The 12106-nt window shown below is 36.9% G+C and overlaps 1 protein-coding gene across 1 annotated transcript in view; it reads left to right on the forward strand.

Moving 5' to 3' along the window:
* Taf1 (TATA-box binding protein associated factor 1) overlaps positions 1 to 11178 on the forward strand; it is a 53494-nt gene extending 42316 nt beyond the window's left edge. Inside the window, exons 27-35 of the mRNA XM_085949338.1 lie at positions 491 to 621; positions 2668 to 2830; positions 3135 to 3277; positions 4341 to 4563; positions 4657 to 4716; positions 6114 to 6230; positions 6621 to 6970; positions 8069 to 8305; positions 10050 to 11178. Of these exons, the coding sequence (XP_085805464.1) occupies positions 491 to 621; positions 2668 to 2830; positions 3135 to 3277; positions 4341 to 4563; positions 4657 to 4716; positions 6114 to 6230; positions 6621 to 6970; positions 8069 to 8305; positions 10050 to 10127 (1502 nt within the window). The 3' untranslated portion in view covers positions 10128 to 11178. The remainder of the gene's footprint in view (positions 1 to 490; positions 622 to 2667; positions 2831 to 3134; positions 3278 to 4340; positions 4564 to 4656; positions 4717 to 6113; positions 6231 to 6620; positions 6971 to 8068; positions 8306 to 10049) is intronic.
* The last annotated feature ends 928 nt before the right edge of the window (positions 11179 to 12106 follow it).

A 12106-nucleotide genomic window follows, 5' to 3' on the forward strand; every position in this document is an offset into this window, starting at 1 on the left:
ATCGATTTACCATATAGGAAATGCATAGTTTTTGACATTTTGTAAGATAATCGAAGCCGTTCATTAGTCAGCATATTGATATGGAACGAGAATAAATGAGAAAAGGCAGTTACAAGAACTTATATCTTGGATTTTTTTACACTTCAACCGGATGGTAGTGTTGTAATTGTGAAACAGTAATGTAGTTGTAATAGTGAAACAATCACATAAACACACATACTTTGACAAAACCACATAAATGCATGGTGACATCACCAGGAATTGAACATGGAACTCCCGGCTGCTGCCTAATACTGTGTTTTCACTTTATAATAACCTGTATATCAAAAAAATATGTATCTAATGTGTGCCTACCATCTTGGCAAAGAGGTACCATCGTACTCTCCTCAAGATGTGCCAGGGCGGAGAGGTATCAATATAGTATATTAGTGCTATCTATAATATGTATAATATTTTAAAGCCAAGCGATTTATATGATATATGTTTTCAGGCACTAAAAATTGCCTGACGGTGGCTGCCCAAAGAATGCTATCCAGATGTGTGGAAAGACTGGCTGACAAAGAAGAACAACTCATGCGGCTCGAAAAGGCCATCAATCCACTGTTGGATGACAACGATCAGGTCAGATATTTCAATATGCCTTATGTTATATCCAGTTGCGGCTTGTGGATATTATATCTGGGGGTGCTGCGATTGATTAAAAATAAATGTTTATTTGGATTATATTTTACTATTAACATCAAAATTATTAAAATTAAACATTATATTTTTATTTCATTATAAAATTGATTCTTCTTCTCCTTGAAAGAAGGTCTATCACCTTTTAGTTGCTCTTGACAGCTGTTGCGCTCAGAGCCGCTATACCCGAAAACGTTCGCAACACGAAAAAATACTGTCAGAGCGGCAGTACCAGACTAGCTCCTAGCCTACCCCTCCTTCGCCCATCGAGCATATTCAATCGAAAATGGTACTGCATAAAATCACGCGATGCGTCACTTTTTTGATATTAGTATCGCGGTGTATGATAATTATTGGATGTATCGGTACGCGGGCGAGCTTAACACCCTTAAATAATATTTATATTTTCATATAATATACATAAATTTATGTATATTATATTACATTTTTCTCAATTTGCTTGGGGGTGCTGCAGTTCCGCAGTGCATATGGACGAGCCGCTACTGGTTATATCTATAATTTTCTTATTTTTACTAGGTAATCATAATAATATGTTGATTTCCATATTTATGTATGCAGAGGTACTGTCTTGGCCTTCATCGTTGGAGCCTCATTATCGGACAGTAACAAATCCGTTATGTGTCGATGAACTGTTCCTGTATCTTAAAAAAATGCAGACCACTACCTGAAATTATCTTTCTTAAAATCTTTCTGGGTAAAAGGAAGCAAATTTCATCGCCATATTGGATTTATGTCTGTGACAGACAATATTTCGGCAATAAATTAAGAAATTGTTCATTCAGCACCAAATACATTTATGGCTCCATAACACAAGTGTTTACCCCCTCATTTGTTAAAAAAATTATTTGTTGAAAATTATCAATTTCAATATGTTTCCATTTCTCGTAAAACAAAAATCTTTTATGAAACCCCTTCGTGAGGCGGCCAACATCACATTGTCTTCTTCTTCTTCTTCTTCTTCTTGGTCGTACACTCATGGCTGAGGATCGTGACCACTTTTTAATTTTGCCGTCCTGTGAGCGACCAAGACTTTCCATCCTTCTCGATCTCTCGCTTCTCTCAGGGCAGAAAGAATAGTGCCCCCAGTCAGCTCTTTCACTTGGTCGCTCCAACGCGCAAACGCTCTTCCTCTACTTCGCCTTCCCTGGAGGTCACCCAAAACCACCCGTCTCTCCAGGTTGTTCGGTCCGCGCCGGACAATATGTCCAAAAAACTGCAGATTTCGTCTCTGACATGTTGTCGAGAGCTGTTCCTTTATCTGCAGTCTCTGGATGATTGACTGGTTCGTCCTGTGCTCCGTCCAAGAAATACGAAGCATTCGGCGCCAACACCACATCTCAAAGACATCAATCGTCTTCCGCTCCCTTGCCTTCAGGGTCCATGTCCATCCGTATAAAAATATAGAGAACACTAATGTTTGCACAAGAATCATTTTTGTGGCAATCGAAATTCCCCGATCCTTTCATATAGTGGTAAGACGTGTCATAGAATTTTTGCAATCTGTGTGCGCCTTCTTATTTCCGCTTCACATCCACTGTTTCTAAGTTTTGGAGTGTACCTACCTGCTGTTGGTAGAAGGTTACCCCTATCGTACGCTGTAATGTCAATTTAAAAAAAATCTTAACACTAAAACAGGCCATTAAACCCAATGACAGTAGTGTAGTGTGACAGTATTGTAATAGTGGAAGGGAAACAATGAAACACATAGGCTTTGAGAAAATTACATAAATATATTATGATCTAACCCGGAATCGAACCCAGAGCCTGAATACTTTATTCTTTAAAAAAGAAATTGTTTACATTGTGACATTGCATTTTTTACAATTACCATTTTTCCCATCGACACAAATCATCACATTATATTACACCACCTCCCCTTAGGACGTGACATTATTAATAGACGTCCCCAAATACTAAAGATATCTTTGGTGTCTTTCTTTCGTGTAATTTGATATTGTTGATTTTTAGGTGGCACTGTCGTTTATTCTTGAAAATCTGTTGACGACAAAGTTGAAGATAATGCCGGAGGCGTGGCCCTTCCTCAAGCCTGTCAACAAGAAGCAGGTCAAGGACTACTACAACGTTATCAAGAAACCCATGGACCTTGACACCATCGGAAAGAAAATTCAAGGTAAAACATCCAAGACGGCATATTTGGAATGGCTTAATTAAAGTCTCCATGCCTTTCTCTCCCATGGCACTTTTTCTTAAATTACGTCTTTCACTAAACTCAGTCAAAGCTCACTTGAGTGCGTGGTGACCTCAGTCTTGTGTACCTGCTCCTGAGATATTCCCAGGCGTAAACAACTGCTGATGCTTCACATCCAAACGTAGTGCCTCGATATAAGTGTGATCCGCGAAGGGTCCATGTTTATGTTGTTCATCTATATGTGTGAACTTATAAATAATCACTGGTGTTATGTGTAATGTTTCAGCGCACAAGTATCACAGCCGCGCAGAGTTTCTGGAGGACATGGAGCTGATCTGCCGCAACTGCGAGGCATACAACGGCGGCACTTCCACCTTCACCGAGCAGGCTACCAATATGCTAAACATCACCAGAGACGCTCTCAATCAGGTAAACCTCGCCTCAACCAAATCTCTAATTCACCAACTATAATTTAGGAATTCGCTATAGCGGGAATTCAAAAATAGAAGATAAAATCTATGTATGTTTTGAGTGGGAAAGAATATACCTTGAGATAATGTTGCAATTTCCCCAAAAATATGAGTCAAGTGGTAGTAGTAGTGTAAGTATTAAATATATGACTTTATTCTCTATTTTAAAAACACAACGTGTACAATAATACTCTATGAAGGTGTTGATATATTTTATCGCCCACGATGGCCGCGTGGCTTAAGCGCCGGTCTATAGTGTCGAGGGTCCCAGGTTCGAATCCTGGGTCTGGCAAGTACACATATTGTTTTTCAATTTGTATATAAGTCAGAGTATGTACCTAATAGGTTGAGCAAGTGGCTGACATCCATTTCTCGTAAAAATTAAATCTGTTAATATAAACCTCCACTCGGTGGAGGCCCATATGATCCTATTAGGATCGGACATGGACGAAAGAAGAATATTTTATGTGGTCATATTGGGTGAGAAAAGGCAGAGCATCATAATGACATAATATACATCTTTCCTACAAAGACTAGAGGATATTCAGGTTTGGCTTCCAAAGATACCCCAAATTCTTTTTGCACCGCACAGGGAGCCTTCGGCTAATGCATATGTATTAAAATATTATTTATTTTTGAGGTTTAGAAACACTTATTTTTCTTTTGAATATCTTTTAGATACTTACGTGTTGATTAATTATTAAAACACTTTTGTTGTTAATATAAGTGGACTGTGTAGATGGTTGGGTTAGGTTGGAACGGCGGTAATGAGGGAGCACGGGCACTAACGTTGAGTTGTTTTTAAAAGATGATTTAATGTCACTCATTGTGAACATTGGCTGGTTGACGGCTTTTTAGAATAATTATTTTTTACTATTGTGACTGCGGGCCAAACACTTACTGATGTCGATCGTAGCTTCCTATTTTGTCATTAGTCATTAATAAAACTATAATTGCCGTATCAGAATATTAATTTAGTTATTTGATATTTTACAAGACGTGTGTATTCTTATTATTTTCAGCTGGGCGACCACGTTAGTCAACTGGAAGGCAACATAGCGAAGGTGCAAGAGAAGATGCGGGAAGAGGCGGAGCTTCTGGGACGCGAGGGCGGCGGCAGCTCAGGGGAAGAGGATGGAGACAGGGATAGAGACCGGGATAGAGATGGCATGCCGGACAGCGGAGAGAGAAGGGCGAGAGGCAGGCCGAGGAAGCACAAACTCAGCGATGCCAGTGATATCGATGGTAAGATCACAGATAACTAAATGACTAAATCAGGAGACTATTCAAAATGCAAGGTCGTGAGTAACAAGTCAATGTGGATTTTTTTATTTACAGGCTCTGGAAAGAAGTCCCGCGGCAGACCTCGCAAGCTGCTCGACAATAGTCTCGAAGATGGTAATTATTTTGCCTTTTATCATTCTTATCGTCATCCTCATCACTGAAACTCTGAGACGGTGTTTAAACACCAGACTGCGCATTTGACTTGACAATGTTTCAAGCTCTGAGTATACCTGATCTCACAAACCTTGAAACATTATTTTCTTTAAAGGATCGCTGTTCATTACATGCTTTATGGTCATAACACTGGTCATTCATTCTGAAGATGAATGATAATTATCATTTTTATATTTGTTTGCAATCCAAATGAATACAAAAACTTTTCATGAATTTAAAAATACAGATTAAAGTTACATATTCTCTAACCAAGCTAGCTCGGCAGACTAATGCTACTACAAAATTACACAGCTAATTTAGGGCTAACAACTAATACAGACTCCTGTAGCCCTATTCTAGCAATCGTGTGCTAACACAAAATATAACACCTGCTTACTAGCCGGATGTATGCAACAAACGCGCTCTATAAATCCGTGCATGCATGCCCGGCCATAGAAAATGAGCATGTAAACACACTGTACTCACTACACTAGCCCCGGTCGGTTGTTTTAAATAAATTAATATATTGTACACAATATACTGCCATCTCTTGTAATAATGGTGACATTCTTAACTGATATACAAGTCTCTACGATATACTTTTAATATATTTCAAAATAATGTTGTTTCTCAGATTTTTTCATAAAAATTCGTGGCCCGCCGGTTACCACCATTCTAAAGGCTTAATTACATTGGCAGACGCACAGATCCAACGATCCACACTGACTGTCGTGACCAACGTCTTTACACTATAAACATTTACACGCAACGATTTGATCGTTTTGGTCCTTGCTTTTGATTGGTTTAAAACTCACCTGTCAAACCTAACCTCGCAGGCGGGCGGCAGTTTCGAATATTTTCGTACGTTCTCGGCAATCTTCGCTTGAATCTTCGTGAATCGTGGATTACGAAAATAGGATTGGTTCCAATTTGCTCACAATCGTTCACGATCCTGGAAAACCATAGATAATTGATTTTGGCAATCGTGGCAGACGATCGGGCCAGACGCAAACTGCCAATGTAATTTTAGCATAATACCTTCCGGCATTTAAAAGGCAAGCAACATTGTGGCGTAAAATTCTTGTTATCAGTAACATAACTACTGCAATAAGATTGCTGAAGCTTACAACACAAGGAAATATCACACAAGAAGAAATATGTTATCGCTGGAAAACCAAAAAAATGTTTGATGGAAACACAAGATATCCTGATCCATGGAATGTAAGGCAAAAGGATCTCCAACCTTCAAAAAAGTTTCGCACAATAAGATAAAATCAATGCCTTGATCTTTTAGTAATTTATTACAATCTTATCTATCGGGTAGTATTTTAACAGTTCGAAATGTTTTTATTGTACAGATTTGCAATATTCCGGAAGTGAGAGTTCCGAATTTGAAGAAGTGGATCCGGGACAGCAGCAGGATGCGGCCGAAGCCATGGTTCAACTGTCCACATTACCCTACTGTCATAATCCTGGTGAGTATTTTATCATTACATGGTTAATCTTCGAATCGAATATATTTTTGTTTTACCAGCTTATTAGTAAATAAGGTAAATTACAAGGCATGAACAAAAACGAACCATAAGTGCAAGTGAGAAAGTATTCGGCACGCTTATATTCTCCGCAATATGTGTTAGAGTAAGATAGAATTTCTACGGTTGAATTAAATATTTTTTGTCTTATGTCTCTTTGTTTATCTTAAGGCTACTTGGGCATTTTAATGACATCTGAATGTCTGCCTGTCTACCTGTCTACCTATCAGCCAGGAGTTTATTTTGTATCAACGACAATAAACAATTTCTCAGAAACATTGCTTGAAATAAATCACCAATGTGGTAGATCGGTAATTTTTATTCTCCTTGCAGATGAAGGGTCGATGGACGTTGACCCAAACTACGATCCGTCCGACTTCTTGGTGGGCGGAGCATCCGTGAAGCGCGAGATCATCCTTCCCGAGGTTAATGAAACAGAGGGCTACGAAGAGACGGGTGATGTGATCTACGACGAATCGGGCAATCCGCTCGGTTATCCTCACAACCCTTCAGAGCAGACTTATCATGAGATGGGGGCGGGTAGCTATGACCCTGGTGTCTCTTTTCAGAACGATGCGGCTGGGGAATATGATCAAACGGGGGCTGGTGTTTACGATTTCGGAGGTCCGCAACACTACGATGGTGGCGCCCAACAGGAGGAGCAAACCTATCTTCAATATAAGGTATGCTTCCTTCATAATTCTATATATAAGTGCAAGAACGTAGTGGTCGGCGGCGGCTTGAGCAATTCAAACTTATAACCATGTGTAAAATGTTCGTAGACATTGTCTTTTTTGGGGCATATCACACACGGTTATATGTTTTAGTTGTACCAGCCGCTGCCGTCCCGCTGCCCGCCCGTCACTGTGGCCAAGCGCTAAGTCTTAGCATGAATGATAATATTACAGTCGACTCTCAATTTTCTGGATTAGATGGGAATTCCCGGTTAATCCAAAGCAAAATTTTCAAAACTAAATAATTATCGTAAAATTCTTACACAATTTCACTTTACGTAAATACACCAAAAAAAACCTCAGAAACATAATTATTATGTATTAGAAAAAAAGTTAGAACAACTGGAACTTGAACTCACATCTTCCACTCTCTGGGCGAGTGCTCTATCCTTTGAGCTACCGGTCCGTCTATTCATTCGATTCATGCGAATTATTTCTAATAACTACACTTAGCTGAGATAGGTACTTCAAATTCTGCCAATTGAGAGGCAATCGGCTTTGTAACCAATTATGGTAAATGTAATACTGACATTTTGCTATTATACCTCCCCTATGCCTCATATCGAGTGAAATTTGTTACACGTAGCAATCAGATGTTACATGTGTTTTGTAAATGACAAAAAAATCACATCGACAAATTTGACATGCTGCAGTAGAAACCAGTGTTTATGTGCGATTAGCCGAATTTTATCACCTTTTTGGCAAAATTTTAAAACTTTATTTATCTTTTCTAATAGGTATATTTCTGAGTTTTTTCATAATTATGTATTTTCAATAATAATGAACCTAAATCTTGTGTATTTTTCACTTTTAAGTTTACCAGAAACAAATATTAATTCGAATGCATAAAAGATTATTTTCCAACATATTCGACGAATTCAACCATTGGAAGTGCAAAAAACATGATTATAATTGAGATTTATTTTATTATCACGACTAATCTGTCGCTTGGTCAGCACGACACCGGTAAATTGAAACTCAGCTGCGTTATAATTACAATGAGCTAAGGGATTGGATTGACATCTGCTGACACATGTGTGTTTCCAGAGCCAAGATGAGTCGGACATGCAGTACATTGACGACGGCGGCGTACAAATGGGACATGATGACACCCTGGCATTGCAAGTGCCGCAAATGGGGGAAATGGAGCAATCCGACCAACTGGAACAGATGGGCCAAATGGGGCAGGTGAGCCACATGGAAGAGGGGCAAATGACGGTGCCCGCACCCCTCGCCCCGACGCTTTCCCTCAAACAAGAAATGGACGAAGAGGCCCATTGGCAGGTTGGTAAACTTCGACACAATTTCAGATTCACTCATTCAGTAAATTCTGCAATTAAGTAATTCAATCGTTAGGTCGATATTACCAAAATAATATGAATTTGTAATGAATTGACCAACAATCATTATTTATAATATTTAAATGATCAGTCATAAAAACATCACCTGTGTCATACATATCGTCACCTCAATATTACAACTAGATAACTTGATTTTCACTGTTTTTGAGATAGCTATTGAATATGATTCTACATTTCCTTCTCTATAAAATGATAAAACTAGATAAGTCAGAAGTTAATGGTAACTACAATTATTAATTTTGTGTTAGAAAATATTAGATAACTTTAAAATCATAAATGCAATAAATAAATAAAGTAATATATCTACAATATTTTTCCATTCAATTGAACATTATTTAATTGTTCCCAACAATGACATTAATATGGAGGAATCATCTGGAAAAGAAAATGACACTCACTTTATTGTCGGGTCTGCCGAATGGCATAATCTGTTCTAACGCCATTACAATAAAGGTGATATTGCTATAAATTCCTGATGCTTTTTGTTGGGTCTGCCGAATGGTTCGGTTCGAACGGGTTCGCTCAAATGAACATTGACATTAAAAACACTGCTCTAACGCCATTACAATAAAGGTCATATTGCTATAAATTCCCGATGCGTGATATCGCATAATTGAATTGCGCGACGTCTACCTAAACATGCGAATGCGCGAATTTACTTGCTAGCTACTGTATTGAGTGCGTCGTCCATTAATAATGTCATTGGTTCCCAATGAGACAGAGCACAGTTTTCCATTTTTATATTAAATAATAATTGTAGCCTAGATTTATTTTAATCAAGTAAAGTTTAAATTTCATTTTCCCAACAATAACCAAATCAGTGTTATCAAGTTGTAGTATTGAGGTGACGATATACAATAATGAATTATTGTCGATAGACCCTGATGAGAAAGTTGATGGTTATAAACAAGATTTTATAGTCGCACATTAATTTTCTATGGCTATCAGTTCAATTACATTGAAAAGCATAAGACTCTGGTTATAGTACAAACTCTTTAATCTGTAAAAAATTATTCCGATGATTACAGCAAACTGTCAGCCATCTTCACTTTAAACAGTGTTATTGTCTAAGGGCCAAATGCAGAGATTTCACATAATATGCCACATTATTATGTCAAAATGGTCAGGTCAGGTATACTGTACCTACACAAAATTCAAACAAATATAGTATTGTATTTTGTTTATTCGTATGCATATATCGTCACTGTTCTGGCAGAAGACACTAATTCGAAAAAAATACATATTGAATTAGTTGTACCAAAATGTTCCTTATTTCAAACTTTACCGTCTGGAAACCTTCTTAATAAATAAACAGTCTTTATTTTAAAGTCATCCTTTTTACGATTATTTAATAAACTCACATGATAGACCATTTCAAACATTTTAACAACTTCAAAGTCAAATTACTCAAAACTAGTATTCTCCAGTTAGTGTGTTCTGCCAGAACAGAGACGATATATATTGCTTGAATTGTCTGCATGGTATACTTGATTATTTTGACAGCTGTCACTTGCGTTTCTCAATTCTGCCACTGCTGTCGCTAGTCACTAAATGACAAATTTCGGTCCCTAACATTAAGTAACAGTTAAATGTGAATCTGGCCCTAATACTATGAAGATGCTAAATATCTGATAATATCTGATTTGCAATCTTGTCTTGAATTGCAGCAAGGACAGCGTGCCATCCAAGATGATCTGCAGGTCACCGACAGTGAAGAAGAAGCAGAGGAAGGACTTTGGTTTTAGAACAAAAATATATTCCATATACATAGTCCATTTATGTAGCAGTGGTGAGGGGTACGCTATTAAGATCTGACATAAATATTGCACACTAAAATCTGTAAGTCATACTTGTTTGTTTTCATTTAACAAACAATACAGATTGCAGGTGGTGCTGGTTAGTTTTTAAAATTCAACTAAACCCTGCCTAAATCAAACCATAATATATATATATAATTTGAAAATAATACGATGCCTGGCAGGACTTCAACCCGCATCCATTTGATTCTCGCCAATGTGCTTTACTAATCGCGGGCTTAATTGAATTTTTGAAACTAACTAACTCCATCTGCAATTTGTATTCTAAGTTCAATGATGAATACATAAACAAGTATTACTAGCAAAGTGTGCACTATTGTCGGATCTCCAGAGCCATCGCCACGACTGTTTATCGAATATTTATGAAAAGAGCTAATTTAAATTGACTTTTCATTGAATTATTATGACAACTTATATGAGGCGTTTATTACCAAATACCGATATATCCACAATCCAATGTTTTTGTGTTTCAAGCTTAAATGATTGGTTTAAATATTGATTGTTTTTTTCACCGTATGTACTATAGTTTCAAATTAAAACAATATGACGAAATTTATTTGCCCATCAACCCTTAACTTTATTGTAATAAATATAAACCTGATAAAATTGGACATGTCATTTAGTTTCTGTCTGTCTTTTCCGTAACATTCAATTCCTTTTGAATGTTCTGCTGGGTTTTGAAAGTCATAGATCATCACAATGTATGAAATTAGATATGTATATATACATATCGACACCTCTTACGTATAAGGTCGGAACTGCAAAATGGTTTTAATAAATTTTAATAACACACAACGTTAGTTTAAATGCTGGGAGCGGAATGCAGAAACATTTGTCATAACTAAAATTTCCTTAGCAGAAAACACTATGCAGAAACATTGTCCTTAGTTAAGATCATTTTTATTGAAAATAATACCATATTTAAAAATTCTCTTTCCTATAGTTTAGGTAAATTATTTTATAATTTTTAAACGATGACAAAAATATGACAACTGTATTTTACAAATGCAATAACTATAAATACATATTAATATTTAATTATAAAACTCTTATGTTTCCGTTATAAGTCATTATACGTGATTCCACAGGCACCGCAAGACATTTTTTTAACATGGTAACACTAGCGTCAAGTGTCATTCTATCACCTGGCATCTTGTATTTCTGCGGGCTGGCGTATAAAAGTAAAATAATATTCTGCAAGTACATGCCAAACGAATTAACACTATCAATATCCATATTGAGATACATTGTTAAATGAATTTGAGTGTATGGACTGTTTTAGACATGCAAATTTATTTTGACAGCAGCTGTCAGTGGTAAATGGTAATACAGAAGAGGGCGTGTTCATAACAAAAGTAGTCTATGGTTAAGGATTCCTTAACTCTATACCCAGTATAGTCTATAGTTAAGTCATGCTTTTCGGCAACTTATCCTTAGGATCGAAAGCTTGGATTGTGCATAGGTCTCTGGAATCGTAATTTTTTAGTTATGCATGTAAAAAATCATGCAGTTACGACCTTTTACGTAAGGAGGTGTCGATATGTTTTGTTCGATTTTACCACAGTATAAGATGATAAGATGAAAATGTAAAACCATTGCGATGACAAAGGTTTTTAAGCAGGGTACTTTATGACGCTGGTGTCATAAAACTCTAGGAAAGGAGCACTGACTGTCCGAAAATTTTGAATCTACGTAACATTTTCATAATAAACTTTAACTCATACAGCGCTGATGGCCATTAGATATAATTAGCATTTTATTTAAATGTGGTAATTAAATATTAATTAACTGGTCCGCAGTGAATGAGTTAATCCATAATTTATTATTACAACATATTTTTTAACATGTATTTAAGTTTATCTCATATTTTACCACACTTGGGATCTGTAGCCTGTTACACCACATCA

This window comes from Rhyacophila brunnea, unplaced genomic scaffold (genome assembly GCF_057557595.1).
Source record: "Rhyacophila brunnea isolate RB1 unplaced genomic scaffold, BYU_Rbru_1.0 scaffold_22, whole genome shotgun sequence".
Taxonomy (NCBI): domain Eukaryota; kingdom Metazoa; phylum Arthropoda; class Insecta; order Trichoptera; family Rhyacophilidae; genus Rhyacophila; species Rhyacophila brunnea.